At 38.1% G+C, this 18615-nt stretch overlaps 1 protein-coding gene across 1 annotated transcript in view; it reads right to left on the bottom strand.

The window, feature by feature from the left end:
- The window catches only part of LOC131034553 (uncharacterized), a 400008-nt gene that overhangs the window by 345342 nt on the left and 36051 nt on the right, over window positions 1-18615 (bottom strand). Inside the window, exon 4 of the mRNA XM_057966103.2 lies at window positions 9698-9738. Coding sequence (XP_057822086.2) covers window positions 9698-9738 — 41 coding nt within the window. The remainder of the gene's footprint in view (window positions 1-9697; window positions 9739-18615) is intronic.

The raw sequence follows: 18615 nt of genomic DNA, 5'->3' as shown, positions 1-18615 counted from the left end.
TCTGATTATTTCAATCTTGACAACAGACGTCTTTCTTCCAATGCTCACCGTCAACAACATGGGATCAATGGCCAGGTTGCCAAGTGACTTCACGGTCGATTCCTTTTGTGTATTGTGTTGTTCCAGGCCGACTGTGTTGTCACCAACTATATTAGTAATGACCATTTTTAGTTGTACCATGGTTTGTAGAAGGTCAATTACCCATACAAGAATTGAGGTTTGCAACACCTACCTCACTATGCTTTTCTCATATTCCGACCATAGTGGAGTACTAGCGGTAGCAATTTCATTAGAAGCTCTTCTTTCCTCTGCCATTGCCCATTCCACATCGGCTTTGACTTCCCAAAGTCTTTCCTTCTCCCTACAGGGGTCTAGATATACTGCTTTCTTTGTTTGCAATCTGATGATTGCCAGTGCTTCCTCATCCAGCTCTTTCGCAGCCAGCATGTTTACCCCTTTTTGTTTCGGGTAGTCGGCATCTTCATGGTTTTCGAGTCCACACCACTTGCATATTAAACCTACATCGTTATTTTGACTGCTCTAACAAACCCATGCGAAGTGACCCCATTCATTACAATTCCAAAACTGGATCATGGGTCTACCATTCGCGTTGTACTATATTCCCCTTTGTGAGGTGTTATTGTTATTGTTGTAGCCATTCTTATTATTCCCCTACCTATGTTACGGTACCCGCCAAGCAATGCATTAGGATTGGCAGGTGGTTTTAGAGGTGTGCCAAAGGGGTTGCTTGTTCCCCTTGAGCAAGGAGCACTTGTGTGCTTCTTGTCTTCAAGTTGTATGAGCATTCCTTAATGGAATGTAGAACAGTTTCTTGGGACATTATCTTTATGTGACCTACTTTGAAATTGGTGCACCACATTTCCTTATTCTCCTTCAAGTCCTCCTTTTCAGCCTTCAATTATTTCATCATTCTCAACATGTCTTGTCAAAGGGCTTGTATTGTCTTAGTTTCACCGTCGCTGCTGCTCTCCTCCGTACTGTCATCATCCTTGGCTTTCTTCTTTCCTCGGGATGTTTTCTTTTCACTTTTGATGCCCAACACCCGATTGTTAGAATCTGCATACGACTATGGGGATACCACCTTCATTTTCTTCCTCGATGAGGGGATCAACCCCTCGATGAACCATCGTTTCTATCAGCCCATGGATTGGTTGGTTTTCCATCTTACCCAACAACTCCTTAAGCGTACGATTGTAAGCTCGTAAATTTTCATTTTTTCCTGTTTAGCATTATAGGTTTCCACCACAATTTCATTGTCATCCCGTTGGAATTTGAATTCCTCCTAGAATGCCTTCTTCACGCTTTCCCACAAACTTAAGTGTCTCACTTACAACTCTGAAAACCAATATATTACCATTCCCCTTAATGTTGTAGGGAATGACCTCAACCAGTAGTCTTTGTCGTCCTAACCGCTTGCTAGCCACATGGTTTCACATGTCTTGCAATGTCTTATACGATCCTCTAATCCATTACCGGTGAACTTGGGAATTTATTGCCTATCCACTACTAGACTCAAAGGGGGTCACCATCATCCTCAAACAGTATGTACCTGGTGGCTAGGACCAAATTGGATTGCTTGGATCTCAGCGTTCCCATGGTTCACTTGCACTCTCGGCCACATGCAAGCCGTCCACCATCTGCATCCTCTGCACCTTGGCTCAAGCCCCCCATTCCCGATCCCTCTCTTATGGATAGACTCTCAATGTGGTACAAATTGTGTTCAAAAATCTCGACGTCACTCTAGAGGTCCCTTCCTTCGTTGCCTTCTTCATCACATACCGACTGTACAAACAAACTACTTTTTGTGGATGTGGAGTCAGTCCCTTCATCTAATACTGAGTGTACGGGTTGATTATCTGCCCGATCGACAATATCCTCGTTTACCTCATTTGAGAGTGGTAGGAAACTGTCAACTTCCTCCCACTCACTCCATATACGTGGAGCATGCCTCTCCCGACTACGGCTTCAATTGACACTTCTGCTCTTGCTCCTTGCTAGACTCTGGGACTCCTCAACTATTCTCCATAATCATTGTCATTTGTCACTTTGTTCCTTGATCCAGAGAGATCTTCTCACTGATCCCTCTCTCTCCTCCTAGGTGTTTGCAATATGCTTCCTTTCTTTGTTTGGTCGTAGGGGTATTAATTGCTAGGGGTACAGTGTCTGCTCATATCCCTCTCTTCTTCCTCCCTACAGTTTCTCTCTTTGTATCATTGCAATATTTGTTGCCAATGTTGCTCTCAATTGTTGTTCTTGCACAAGTCTTGGTGGGCAATGAGGTTACATGCCAACAACCTTGGTAGTCTAGAAAGGAGACGATCGATGGTGTCGTTCACAGTTAGGGCCTCTCCTACAACACTCTTCGGGACCTCGTTTGCACGAGCCTCCTGTCGAACGTACTAGTTGACGAACACCTCCCACAAGTAAAACAAGTCATGTGTCAACTCGTCCTACCTGTTGATGTGTGTTTTATGCACATAACATTCAAAATAAAATACCAAAGTACTTTACCCTCTCTTGAACAAAATCACCTCAAATGCTAAGGATATGATCAACTAAAATGATTCCAAGGTTTCTACAATCAGGACTTGATGAGTGGGTAACTCAATGATCGATGCGAATTGTTGTTTTTGCTTGGAGACTTACACAAGTGTTCGAATTAACTTTGCATATCATGAATGTGGAATGGGTGTGCTGATAATTTAGGATTTGGCAATGTAGTTCTTGACTCAATTCTAACAAGACTTTCTAAAAAAGGACAAAAGGGAATAGGGTTAAGGAAATCTATTCTAAACCTAGGAATGTAGGAAATGATGAACAAATTTAGTGGAATCAAACTAGGCAAGGTCTCACCATCAAGTCGAACAGATCTTAACACGAGCTTAGTGCAATCATCTAAGGTGTATTTCATAGATTTTCAAATTATTACCATCCAACATTGAGGCCATCCAAGTTGATGCATAACAATGGATGGATAATAATCGAAGTTAAGCTTGCATAAATTTACAGTTGACCACGCACGGTGCACTTACAATCAGCAAGAGGCTAGTAGTATGGATTAATAGATTACCCACAAATATACTCAACAATTCATTCATTCAATCTAACAAACATTGAAAGCGAATTCTAATCTAACTTGGAGGAATTGAGAACCTTGAATGCAAGACAACACTTGAAAAACAAAATCACCATCATGTCGAACAATGATTTATATTCAAAAGCTGCAGCATACACCAACAATTCTAAAAAATCTCTTACAAATGAGAGGCAATGAGGTATATATAGAGTCTCATACAAAATGGATGGCCAAGATTAAACTAAAATCAAGGGCCAAGATCATGCCAACAAAACCCCAAAGATGTCCTAATTAGGGTTTACATCAAAAATGGTGCCGCCAACATATGGCCCAATAAAAAGATACCTAGTCATCAAATAGGGAATCTTCTAGAAAATTACATCCTACATCTCTCTCTCTCCTAGCATACTCCAAGAATCTAGCCAATACAAAATCTAACTCCTCCATGTAACTGCTGGGTAAGGTATCCTGTTGTAAATCAATAACGGTCCAATGCATCCGAGCAAGCATCCAAAGTGTTCTCCCAATCTGGCATGTGCCTCTACGAATTATGAAAATGAATCAACAAAGAGACCAAATCATCGATTTGACTTTATTTCAAAGAGTTCAACTGATTGAAATACATGAATTTTCATTTTGTCTCTCAATTCTGCTAAGTATAACCCACTGGCTTCACTGATATCAACCCCCTATAACTCCTCAATTGAGGCAAGGATCTGCGATTGAATATCATAAATAGATCCTTCCATATCTGCACAACTCTTTTGTGCACTCTCATAAGTTGATTTCTTCATTGCCAATGAACAATACTAGCCATGGAAATTGTATCTATCTCCATTGTGCACAATATTCTCCCTGATCAACGTGGACGTAGGAATCTTCTTCAAAACTCTGAGGCGTGGAATAGTCTTCTCCTGAATGGGCCGAAATTCTTCCCAAACTCCCTCCAAATATTGTATCTTGAATATAAGCCTCCTTGTCCTGTCAAAAGCTTGGAAAAAGTGAGTAAGGAAATCAGCTGCCTGTCTTTTCGTATCCTCTATCCATTTCTCCACTTTCGAAAGTGTATCTCTCGCAGCCTCATAATGTGTATGTAGTCCACGATCAATTGCAGTACGGGAAATAAGGATGGGATTCTCACGCCTTATCCCCGCAATGTACTCTCTAAGTCTGATATTCTTTGCTTCGTATTTCTCTCTTTTCTCTATCTCACGGTCTAATCTGGCACTAATTGCCTTGAGGGTATCACCAACCTCCTGAAATTCCTACTCTTTTGTAGTACGGCCACAGGGCAACTAAAGTAATCTGGAAATCCATAGGAGTAGCAACGTCCGCCGTCACATCTCCAATAGGAATAGCCACCTGCGCAATCTGCATCCCTGTCTCATCTCTAGCTATGTGTGACAAAATCTCAGCTTTCCTAGGTTATTTCTCCTTATTGCTCCTAGCTAAGTAGTCATCAATATCATCAATAGGCTATGCCTCTACCATCTTCTTACTTTTCTCCATACTCTCCATCAGCCAATCAGGAATAGCGGCCATCTCCATACCATCATCAAGACACATCTCTCGATCAAGCTCTCTCAATGCCAAGAGAACATCATCGTCATCATCAAGATTATCCCTAGTCAAATCATATACATTCTTTCCCAATCTAACCTCAAAAAGGACAATAGGGGATTCCGGTTGATCATCATCCTCATTAGGTGGAGCAGATGTAGTTGTGGCTTGTAAATCCTGAACATTCTCTAGTAATATCACTGTGTTGGAATATTGCTCGGTCTCTTTGTTCTGTTCTGGCACTTCAATTTCCTTGATTGATGAGACACTGAGGGGTGGTGAAGAAATGACAGACGAAGGAATCATAGTCTTTTGCTTCTTCTTCTTCTTGACCTCCTCAATCTTCTTTCCCCTAGCCTTGACTTCTCCTAGTGTGTTCTTCCTTCATTAGGGAGCTTGACTCTCCTCATCCGCAAGAATCCTGATATCATTGATAGTCCTCTGATCATCCTTGGAAACAGATTCTTCCTGTTTCATCTTTTCATAAGTGAAGGCAACACCCATATCAACTAATTAGTTTATCTGAATATCCACCCATGCTCGGGAGAAACTCAAGACCTCTCTCATCAATACATTCAAATCTATTTCTCCTATTTCTAACCAATTAGGCAATGAAATTGCCCTCTTCATTTCATTCTCATATTGTGGATGCGTATGATCCTTATCATCCAATACTTGATCAGGAATGAGGAGAAGTCCACACTTCCTCATGAAATCTACTGACATTCTGAACCACATTCTTCTTTTCCCTACCTGCTTGTCCATCAAGTTGGCCCAATAATCTTCTATGTCTACCTTGTGTGTGAACTTATCTCCCATGATCCGTCCAACTTTCTTATTTGGATCAAATCTTTCTCTTCTCTTGTATGTTGAATGCAAGCTCTTCAACTGTTGTGCTAGCTGCTAAAGCGGATTGGCAAACCTCCAATGTCTTTCCCAGTGAGATAGGAAATGACATGCCCGTTCTGTGCTTTTCCTTTTGGATAGAATCATACTCCAAAAGTTGTCTCACCACTTCCAACAAGATCATTCTCTCAGTAGGATACCTAGGAAGCCTGTAAGGTTTGGATTGAATTCCATGGATCCTTAGGTATGTGAAAGTGGGAAACTGTAAATACCACGATCCATATTTCTCTATCAGCTTTGTTGCCTCCTTGGACAACCTCCTGTGGAACCCGCCTTGCAACATTTGCGTTATGTACATAGTCAATACATCATTCACTCTCTTATAATCTTCAATTCAATACATGTTCAGCTGTAGATAACACTCATAACTCCTGAATCGTCCTTGTCCATTCCCGACTTCACCTCTACATATCAATCCCTTGTAGGTAACAAATCGTGCAAGCAAATACACCAAGTAGGAAGTCATGGCGAATGACCTAGACCGCTCCACATTCCTCAACTGAAAATCCAAATTGTCACTTATGATTTTAGACAAATTAATTAACGTTCCTTTTAAACAATCTTGGATGACATAGAACATCCATCCATCGTATAACACACTGCCAAGTATACTAACACAACATTATTTATTTATTATGGCAAAACTGTCTTCTACATGCGCCATGGAATTCTATGTGGTTCTAAAGATCTTAAATTGGGCTTGACTATAATGTCCCCAAATTTTCATAAAGTGACTTAATTAAATTAATTAATTAAGTTGTCCAAAAAAATAAATTTATTTCATGAGAACGACTCTAATTGATTAATTTAATTAAAATAAAGTGAAAATAATAAAATAAATATAATACAAAAAGTCACTTTTTTAAATAAAGTTCTCCAAATATGATAAATATTAAAGTCGGCCTAATATTCTAGATGCTTCTGGGAGTTCTTCATAAGGAAACAGGCTGGGTGGAGTGAGGTATGCTTTTGGATTTGATATGTTTATGATTTATGGAAACGGAAACCTTCAGGAGTTGACAGAAGGTTTGGAAGAAACCTGACTCTTCCTACGAGTGGATTTGTGACAAAGTTCACAGCTGAGCCAAAATTGTGAAGTCTTCATTGGAAGACAAATTTGCAATACTAAGGGTTTTGCAGTACTGAGGTATTTTGTATCTTTGTGAATATTGAATTTTGAGTAATTATGGATCAGAGGTGAAATAAGATATTATCTTCATAAGTTTCATAGAAAATAATTGCACTGAGCTACTTGAATATGTTATATCATTTGCAAGGGATCGAATTATATTATTAAGTTGTGGGCTTATTTTACACTTTGGCTGAAGTAAAGGTATGCGATTATGAATGAATTAATCAGTGCTCCGCACTTCCTTAAGTTTTTCCATAAGGATCTAAAATATATTTTTATCGCATGATAAAGAGTACGACATTATTAAGTTTCACCTTTGTCTTCATTCGGTGAGCTTTAATCTTGACATAGTCCAATAATTAAAATTTTGAAAGGGATTTATTATGGGAGGGTTTGGTTTACAGCTTATCTTCATATTGCAAACTCTATGTCAAAACATGAACAGTCACAGTTCTCATCGCCTGGCTTATCATCGACTCATCAACTGGATCTAGTGGCGAATGTATCTAGACAGCAGCAATTGTTATTATTAAATTGTGGGTCATTTCTGCCATCGAGTTGATTGGAAGGACTGAATTGAAACTCCCCTGCAGCACACCTGCTAGTCGAGCTTATTATTGACCATTAATGAAGCGGCTACAATATCCAGGAACTGTGTTGCCAATCTAGCTGTGGTTTCGGTATTAGTTTGTGGCTGAGGATAAGCAGAGTACTGCTCTGGATGGGTGTGAATAATTGAGGAGAGTCAAGCACCTTATTGCTCAGTAATGATAAAGCATAACGGTAGCAGCTAATATAGTCTTATTCTGTCAGTGATTTCCCTCTCTACTGAGCATTGTTTGTATTAATGTTAGTGCCTTTGAACGCTACACATTAATCATCCTTTATAAGGACAATCTCTGTCATGAATATTTATGAGCCTCATTGCTGCTGCAGTTAAAAGGCAAGTCATAATATTTCTAATTTTCAATGTATGATTAACCTTCTGTTCACCTTATACATTGAATGCCATCGTTATAACTATTAGTATTATTGAATGTCTCAAACAATAAAATCTGCAACCTGAAACTAGTATAGTAGCATAATTGAAATTGTGGCAAACCAGATCTGTGTGTGTAATTTGAAGGAAATATTTTAAGGATCTTTTCAATGTGGTCATAATTCATGTGAAGCAAAGACCATCAGAGTGTTTGAAGACTCTTACCACCTGCAATGGGGATAACATCACTTCATGATGCCCAGGGATGGCTTGTTTGACATCTTTGCTTGCATGTGTAGTCAGAATGTTAAAGGCACCTCCCAAACAACCTTCAGTCAACTGTTTATTGAATGCAGATACAGCCTACAGTGCTGCTTTCTAAAGTCGTGGATTGATAAGTGCTTTCACTGCTTTGCTTTAACTAGCATTTTTCACCAATTGCCAAAATGTAGTGGCCAAAAATGTTGAGACATGGACCAGCTAGGACTCGAACCTAGGACCTTCCATACGCTGCTGGAGTGCTCTACCACTGAGCTACTGGCCCCTCTTCGACCAGTCCATCGTCGGTCCGGGTGTGGCTTATTTCCAACACCAACAAAAAATGCCTCCAACAACATGTTGTCATGCACATGAAATCTCCTTAAGGCCACCTTGCAGATCTGTCTCAGTTGTATGGCCATGACATTTGCGTTGCAAGGGCATACAAACCCTTGGGAAATATATGCAATATATCCATGCCAAACCCAAAGCTATCATACGAAAGGAGATGAATCAGAGTTCTAACTTTGTTTTGTGCGAGAAGGAGAACCAACTAGACATACTGTTGTAAGATTTCTCATCTAATCAAAGTAGTGGAATTTCCCAGGTATGTTGATTGCTCAATACGCCATCTGCCTCCAATTGATCACGTGTGATATTTGCTAGATGATCTGAGGTGCCATTTGCTCCTTGATTGTTGGATAGATACATTATCCATACCATCCAGAATAGTCCATATGAATTCGACAATCTTAACTTCTAATTTGTTATCTTTTGATTAAAAGCTACATGTATGCATATCTAGGAATCGTCTTCCATGTGAATATTAATTAATCATTTTTCTTGACACAAATTGATTCCTACGAGAGCTTGGAACTTTACCTCATTGTTAGCAACATCCAATTGTTTTTTTGATAGGGCCCAAACCAATTCCCCTTTTCATCTTTTATGATGCACCCCATGCCAAACTTACCTAGGTTTCCCCTAGCCAACCATCAAAGTTGAATTTAAGCTAGCCAAGTGGGGGTAGGCACCATTTTATCATGCAGTGCTTTATCTTTTTTAATGGAATAAGGGCTACCACCAATATACCAAAGGTTATATGATGAAAGTGTGTCCTATTAACCAACCCCTTAAATTGTTTTAAATATAGGGAATCATAAAAGCATATCAGACATTGGATGAATATGTGATATATACATTAGTATGAGCCAAAGACAAGACTGCATGAGTGGTTATAATAATACATTGTATATGCATAAGAGTTATTATAAAAAGAAAGGGACGGTGAAGATACAATAATATGAAAGTTCTTCTTATGTCTACATTTATACAAACTTGTTCCAACTCTAAGTTTCCTAAAATATGAATGATGCTTTAAGGGGTTTTTTATCCTAAAAGGTTTTCCCCATGGATCTGTGGCATAATGTATTATCTTTGTGCATTCTGTGATTTTCATTTCATTTACTCTCTGTTTCATATTGAATGATGCTTAAAGATCTTCTTTCCTGGCATTCTTCCAATAATTTCCACATTACCTAAGGCATTTACAATAACTTAATTAGAATTCTTTCTCATGAATTTGTTTCATACTTTCCCTGGTGATGGGTTCACTAGTGAGACTCAAAACATCAAACTTAAATTGATATCTCAATTTTTCCCACATATTTTTATATACTCCATAATATATTTCAAAATAACCATACACAAGCAACAAACTCCAAGAGAATATGTAAACACCAAGAATAATATAATAAGTCCTTACCTTAAACGTCGCCAATTTCGTTGGTTTGATCGTAATTGAACCTAACAGATTATGAATACCAATCTAAATTAATAGAAGTATAAAGCATATCTCGAAAGATATTGGGTAAAAAATCAAATTAGATATAATTGTCATGCAAAATCCTATCAGTTAACTTGCAATTAATGTCTACTTTCTCTTTTAACCTGATTATTTGTCCATTAATATATTGCATACTTTAGAATCTTAGATAGTTCTACCATAAATTACATATTCAAAATGATAAGACATGATCTGGAATTTCATTTATACGCCAAGCCAGAAGTACAAATTGTTCTTTTAAATACTTCAATCATGCTAACATTATCTACAACAGCTTATATGAATGCAGGAAAAACATAAAAGATGAAAATACCATTACCTTAATATAGTGACTAGGTCAAATGAGAGAATTCAGGTAAGTATTTCTCAATCTAGCTAGCCCATATTTTTTACTTTGACTAATATGGTGGCTGGTGAATAGACTAATAAGTCATGGGAGGAGCTCAATGGTTTATTTGGCATGGGAATAACATTGGTGCCCTATACCCTAACCAGTCATTAAATTGGTGAATCAATGCTACCAGCAGACCAATAATGCTTTTTAAGTTAATACATATGATGTTAAAGATATTGTGATTCAAGGATAGAACTCTTAAATATTTTATAGTACCATAGTTCCCTGAAAAAATCTTGTGGGAAGGTAATTAAGAATTGGGAAGTAACAGATGCTACTCATATCATTCTCATGGAAATGGATTACTTTATGGTTCAGTTTACTAGTGAAAAGGAATCTGACAAGCTTTGATCCTACAAACCAATTACATCCACTGTATCCTATTGTCTACGTTTGTCTGCTATAACCCTAGAATTTTGGAATGGAATTTCATTGGAGCAAAATTGGTACTGTGTTGGGTGAATATGCCTGGCTCTTGATCCTATTACATGCCAAGGCATGCTATGTATCACTTTTAAATTGAAGAAGTTGCCGACTGTAATTCATCTAAAGCTTACAGGTTCATATGGGTAGATCTTAAATTACAACAATTTTCTGTGAGGTTGCACATTGCTTGCTTGTGGTCATTCAGTTCAGCTTTTGTTCAACAGCTCTGGAAGCCTCTAATCCAATCAACGAGGAGTGGCATCTTGATCTTCACTTAAGGCTGCAAATAGAAATTCTGTCCCAAATGAGGAACACGTGAAGTTTAAACGGAGCATTTATTTTCAGATGATCACTGAAAATTTTACACATTAATTGAGAAGGGGGTTCTGCAAACATAATACTCTCATACCTTATCATTGTATCATCACATATCAATCATCACAAAATTTCTTCACCCAATGATTTCAAATTTTCAACAAATAACATTTAAATTATTTGAGACTAATCCTCCACCAGCTCAGCCTTCTTATTAGAACATTAATTTTCCATTGCCTTCCGAGATTGTTATGATCCTAGTTTACATTTAGTGTGAAGTTTACTTTTTTGTTATTTCTTGTAGAACATGTATTTAGAATATAATTCAGACAAAAGAACATCTATTTGCAATGTGAATGTCATAGGAATTATAAACAAACTTGTCATAGAGATTGTAAAGTTGTCTATGGGAATTTCGCCATGGTGAATATAAAGAGTAAAGAGGTCATCACAAAGCATCTTAGGTATCAAATGAAGTTATAATCTATTGAGAAAGTTGCAAAGCATGGTAGGTGTCAAAGATACCTTCAGACCCACCAGCAGCAAGGCCTGAAGTGGTTAGTTGAGATGATAAGCCAAAAAAGGAAAATAGTAGAACCAGCATCACTGGACATTATGGCAATCTCCTCTTTGCTCAAGGGACCTCCAGCAAAGAAGGCAAAGAGCCAAAACATGTTCAGAAGAGATAAATAAGGGAAAACGTTTTCCTCAAACAGCCATGCCTCCAGCAAATGTGAAAAGTTGGAAACCCAAGATGTCCAGCCAACAAATTATAGTCACAAAAACTCCTTTGGGTAAGGGATCTAGAAAATTATATATTAATTGATTGGATATTACAACTTCAGTAAAAGAAAGGATACGGAAGGGTCCAAAGAACAAGACTGAGTTAAAAGAGCAGATTAGATAGTTGAAAGCTTAAATAGAGAAATTGGTCCATGATCGATCTGATTCCAAGCAATTCTTCAGTTCAACCAGGTATCAGAGATTCTACATGTCTGCAGCTCAATAAGATTGCCTTATAGAACACGACTATGGAATCTTGGATTGAAAAATAATCGGTAAGGATGATAAATTAATTGACAATTCCATGGAGCAAGGTAGTAGATTTGAATTAATTGACAATTCCATGGAGCAAGGTAGTAGATTTGACACCCAAAAGGATGTGATTGAGCAGTCATAGAAGGAGATGGAGGTAAAACAAAAAGATGGGCAAGAGACATTCTAAAATTGAAAATACACGGCAGAGGTTGAATCGGATATTTTAATAACCCTTGGCATTCTTCCCACTCACCAGGCACATTATTCTTTTGACTGATATGAATCTGCCAGGTTCTTTGTCAAGATGGCACAAGTTTTTGTAAATTCTATGAAAGAAATGATTAGTAAATTGGAATGGATGAAATATGAAATTAATTCATTCCTAGATACCATTCCCTATTCTCCAAAAGACACAGAAGGCAACATGAGGAAGAAAGGCAATTTGGAAAAAGACTCCCTTAAACATGTGAAGGAAGAGATGGCAAGTCTGACGAAATTTGGTGAAGAGATGATAGATGAACTAATGGAATTCCTGTATAACATTGAGTTTGAGGAACAGAAGCAGCATAAGTATGAAAATTTCATTATTGAAATGACAAAGTACTCAAAATCCATAAATCAAGGTTCCACAAAATTGTTTTATCAGACCAAAACGAGTGAAGGCTCAAGTAAAGATATTCAAGGAATAAAAATTGACAAGAAGTGATTAACAGGAGTTCAATTCAACTTAAGAGCAGCCAACCATAGTCCTCTTAGTGATTGCCATTTTTGCAAGTCATTTTTAAACTTCTAAAATAGAATCACCTTTATTTAGAGCACTACTAGTTTATTTTGGGTGAAACCATTTTATATTTTTGGATAATTCTAGAATAGGTTGTAATTTATTTTAACAGAACTTATTTTTACAAGATAATCTTTATCCTATGGATGAGCTTTATTCAAAACTATTTTTAATTTTCTTGCAATTTTTATTTTTGAAGCAATTTTACATTTAGAGGACATCCAATTGTGCAAAGTGATTCTTTGAAATCTTACATATATGGGTTTTGCACTAGAGGAACTAACAGTAAATTTTGGAAGACTTCGGGCAATTTGTATTGTTTAAGCTGTGTGTGAGATGAGATTGTTATCTTATTTGCAATTTTGTCATAATTATCGAGTTTTTTGTATTAAGGATTTCATTGATTTAGTGCAAATTACTGATACTGCAGGCTTTCTATTGTGATTGTAGTCATTCAGGTGCTTGTAGATTTGTAGACAACATTCAAATATTTAACTTATGAGATTTTATGTTGTGTGTGTATAATCAAAACAGTCAATTCAGCTCTTGCATGCACATGCTTTTTGGTGTTTGTGTGTGTGCGCGCGTGTGTGTGCGCGTGTGTGTGTGTGCACGCGCACGTGTGCACACATCCATGTGTTCTAAAAGGTTAACTTTTCCGTGGAGTCATAAACATATAAAATATTTCACTTGTCTGTGCAATAACTGATTAATCTTGTGCTCATTCCTTAGGAAAAAAATAGATGTACCAGATTGTTTTCTAGTACATGCTAAAACTCCCCAAAAGCTGTAAAATTCCTTAACTGAATTTATTTGCAAGGAAAAGAAATATCACAGGTCAAGCAAAAGATTGCTAATAAAACATAAAGATATTGAATCTTTGAATTTCTGGAAATTTCATCACACCGTTCTGTTTTAATTGCATCCTTCCTCTTGCTTAATTCACAACAAATTTATACTTGTTCGATATAATAGGGGAATGATTATTGATCATTTCAAATAATGTTCCTAATTCTGCAAATGAAAGGCAATGAATATGCAGTTTGCAACTGGTAAAGATTTTAATATTTGTGCACCTAAAGCGTTCACAGCCAAGTTGGCAATTCGGTGTTGACTCAAATTATTATACTGAAACGGCTCTTTCCGGAAACACCGTTATAGGTCAAGCAAAAGATTACTAATAAAACATAAAGATATTGAATCTTTGAACTTCTGGAAATTTCATCACACCGTTCTGTTTTAATTGCATCCTTCCTCTTGCTTCGATTCCGCCATGGATATAATAGCAATAGGAAAATCCCAATAGGCCAATTATTATTGACGAAAGGAATACTGTAAAATTCCTGACTATGACTGACTGCAGTTAGATGTTCCCTTCCAGTTTATTTAGTAATTGTTTACCAGTTTGATCATTAAAGTCCAAGAATGTAGTTCAGAAATTGTAACCCGTACTGTACTCTAATTGATTTCAGGTTTAAAGCAATTTCAAACAACATTTCATAGCATTCAATATCTTAAAAAGTGGTGCACCTGTTGAAGTTGCAGTGGATGCCTACCACGTGACTATCTGCTTTCTACCTCATGGAGCAATAGTTCGGCTGGAACACTCCTTCGCAGTTCTACCAACTAATACAATTAGAATATCACGGCACAACAATCTTTATGAGAGCATAGAATGCCCGATATTAACTCCATAGTCGGGTTGGCAGGATGAGAAACTACCGTGTTGGCTGGACGTGGTCACCCCCGACAATTCCACTCTGCTACACTTCCGCAAATACCACTGTCGAACCATTACTGATGTCACTTCCGCTCGTTCCCTGCTCTTCGTGAACTCCAAACCGGACGGAGATACTTCCGATGTCACCACTGTCTATAATGTGAAACAACGAAACTGCTCGTATTTATTCCTTACCCGATATCGGGTTGCCTTACGCGATGGGTAGGATGTGAGTTTTGTCCATGGTAATCTTTGTGCAGATGCTTCTGGGTTCTATTCCCGATTTGTATGAATAATACAAGTGTCAATGCTTTCAACGACCCGCACGCTGTAAACTTTGCATTGTTTCAAAATTCCACTAGGCCCGTGCCGCAGGCAAAAGGAATTCCCTTCAATGTTTGATGTCTCACTGAGAACCAATCCTCACTCTAAACTTCGTATACAAGTGTCAATGCTTTCAACGACCCGCACGCTGTAAACTTTGCATTGTTTCAAAATTCCACTAGGCCCGTGCCGCAGGCAAAAGGAATTCCCTTCAATGTTTGATGTCTCACTGAGAACCAATCCTCACTCTAAACTTCGTATATCCTCCTCCTCCCAGATGTCCATCTTTATATCCACTCGTTTTTGAGAATTCCCGTAGAATTCCCGTAAGAATTCCCGTATTCATTAATAATAGCAAAGATTAACTATTAAGAACATTAATTAGTTTATATCAGCGAAAGAGCACTTAATATAAAGTAATTAATACCTTTATACCTTTGATTATTTATTATTTTCACGGGGACATGACAAATACTCTGTATTTCTTACTGGAAACTACAGAGATGAATATGAACTCTCTTCCAGTTATTAAATCTAATGATATTTTCCGCTGCCCCATTTCCAACAGTGCCTCCATTTAAATATGAATTTAGAAAGGAATCCGTTCCGTCCTGAAACTGTTTGGAAACCAACCTGAAACTTATTCCATTTCAAAAATAAACAATAGTTTATTGGCTTATTAATTAGTTTATGATAGTGAAGAAATACTAATATAAAATAATTAACCTGAGAATAATTTATTTAATTATTAATTAATTTATATTAATGTAATGGATAATTAATATAATATTCTAGTTGAACTTAAACTAGAATTTATTAGGGGACATTACAAAAGCAAACTACATACATGTCAAAATTGTTTGTCCATAAACTACTTTTCATGGGTTTAAGATTTTATTTTTACAAGGGATCTCCTCCTCTAATTTGAAGAAAGGTTCTACTGTACACACCGTCCTGTTGTGTTGCCCTAGAAAGAACAAATTAAAACACTAACACTCACACAATGGTATCAAGGCTGTAAATTTGAAACCTTAAGATTTGATTTAAATCTTTCAGCTCTAGTTTGAATTCCAAATGCTAGTAAAAACTTCTCCCAGGTAAGAAAAAGTTTTTTGATAGGAATAACTATGGTGTTTGTGAATGCTCAAAATTGCATGGGCTAACATGGTAGTGTTGTGACCATTTCACACATCGCCCCATCGCAAATGGGGACCCCCTCTTTTTGCTTGTTTTTCGTTCGTTTTCGCTTTCGTTTTTAGGATTTTGTTAGTCAGTTAGTCGTCTGGATTTAGGGTCAAGCCTTAGGGTTTTAAATTTTGTCTTTTCAGGCCAGAATCCAGTCGTTTTTGAGAGTTTTTTTGAGTTTCCTTTTCTAGGATGCAAATTTTGAATGAAATAAATTCGCCAGAATGGTCTAATTTTCAATTGGAATGTTGATGCAGAGCTTTAATTTGTCTAAGTGTTGAAAGTGAAATGTGAATTTTTCTCCGATTGAATATTTTTGACCAAATTTTGACCTTTTTGATTTTTGATCCTAGGCATTTCAAATGATTTGTTTTCGCCTTGTGAAGTGATAAAATGTGTAAAATCATGATATTTTGGCCTGTAGGAGCAAAATCGGTCCTGTCCCTCAGTGAAGGACGAGAGCTCGTCTCAAATATCTTACTATTCCTGCAGGGTCAAGATGAATTACGAATTGGAAATGATAGAGAGAGGCGAGATCTTTCCATTGAATATAAATTGAAGATTTTCATGAGCACAGAAATGCCTCCAGGAGAAAAATCGCTCCTGTCCCTCAGTGAAGGACCGGAGCTATAAATTCAATTTTGCCTTGTCCTTGCGAGATTTCGATGACTTGATAATTTGAAAGGGTCCAAAGGAAGATGCTTTACCAAATGAATATAATTTGAGATGCAAAAATGAAGGAGAATGACCTAGAATGACCAAATCGCTCCTGTCCCTCTCCAAGGGACCAGGGCGAAGTACCTTGTAGCTCTCGTCCCTCTCCTAGGGACCAGAGCGATATCCTTCATTAGGCAAAATCCAGGCAAAAACCAAGGCAAGTTTACGTTCAAAAGCAAGAGAAAACATGAGATGAACGCGTTGAATACAAATTGAAGATTTTTTTAGACGTCCACAAGAGTGCTAAGACCCAGTTCGCTCCTGTCCCTCAGGAAGGGACCAGAGTGATTTTTGGTATAAATGATTTTCCGACCAAGCTCAGGACAATGGCAGGCACATCCAGTCTTCCTATGATAGAGAAAGCAAAACAATAAGGTTGGATTGGAATGAGCCCGAGGTCGTGGATTTAGATGATTCGATGGCACCAGTCTTGTCTTGCACTCGCAGATGGGTAGACGTTCAGCATCAGAAGTTGAGAGAACAAGGCATAGCTATGTCTTTTACTTTGGAAGAGAAACCAGCCGAAGGTGGAGCAAGTGTGAGTGAAGGCAATCCTAATCCTAGGAATTCAGGTGAAGGTAACTTTCGATGTGCCAATGAGGGCAATCTCCATTCGAGAGGTTCAAAGAGAAAGGAAAGATCAGAAAAGAAAGAGCCTTCCAAGAAAAAGCAAGGTGCCAACAAAGATCAAACACCAGGTACTTCTTCCAAACCAGAGGATAGAACAATTCGAGTGGAAGAATCCATGGAGTCGATGGTACAGAATGACAGGCAAGAGGAAGGACGGGCACAGCATGTTTCGTCGGATGGATCTCTCCAAGACTATGATTTAGATGATGATAATGAAATGACATCTCCTCCCAAAGAAGAAGAAATAGTACATAAAGAAATTCAAGTTCAAGAGACAAGATCGAATATCCCAGATTGGTTGAAGGAAAGATTAACTAGGGTGATCGTAGTTGAGGACGAGGACAATGCAATTGATTTAGAGAGCCTTGTTGGACGTTCACATGTGATAACAGAGAAGAAGAAGGCTACAAAGATGTCCAAGATGATTCGAGATGAGACTGGATCCAGAAAACTGCAGATAGCTACACCGACAGCAGATAAATATGAGGGTGAGATCCTAGCAGAGGACTATCATATACAGACTATTGAGTTAGGACCGTCCACAGCAGAGCAGACAATGGATGATGCTACCGACACATTTGAAGCATTGAAAGACAAGCTTAGAGAAGAAGTGGAAAGGAATAGAAAGCTTGAGAGAGAGGTCGGTGCATGGAGAACATATTTCAGTCACATCAATGAACCTTTGGGACGTCAGGATCCAGTTAGATCACCAGTGCAAGCATTGCCCCTTCAATCAATCAATGAAGCAGAGAGATTCAGGAACCTGGTCCAGCGTACATGTAGTTGGATGGATAGATCTCATACAGTGGCCATAGAGTTTGTTACAAGGATGTCGAAGATCACTCATCAGGCTATCCAAGTTCTTGAGATAATCCACAGATTGATGGTAACAGTAGCTGCATTTGCCCATACCAAGGACGTTACCATCCCTGTCTTGAAAGTTATAAGACACACATCCAGAAGAATTTTAGCGCAGGAGAGGATCTTAGAAGGTGATTCTCACAGTTTGTTTCAGTGGTCAACCTTACTCCATATAAAGAGTGTTCTCTTCGAGGACATCGGTGTTAGATGTGGCCAAGTTGAGGAGGTGATCAATCCGATCCAGGACAGAGTATTTGAGGTACTTCGTACCATTCTTGGCAGAAGGATCGAGGTCGAGACAGATGTGGATATGCAAGAATTTGAGGATAGAATCAAGATCATCTTTCGCAAGGACGCAGATGTTACAGATGAGCAGTATGATCAGATGTATGCTACCATGCTCCTGATTGATAGAACGAAGGAACTTGAACCTACTTGGGACGCAG

This window comes from Cryptomeria japonica, chromosome 11 (genome assembly GCF_030272615.1).
Source record: "Cryptomeria japonica chromosome 11, Sugi_1.0, whole genome shotgun sequence".
NCBI lineage: Eukaryota > Viridiplantae > Streptophyta > Pinopsida > Cupressales > Cupressaceae > Cryptomeria > Cryptomeria japonica.
This window is presented reverse-complemented; position numbering and strand designations above follow the sequence as displayed.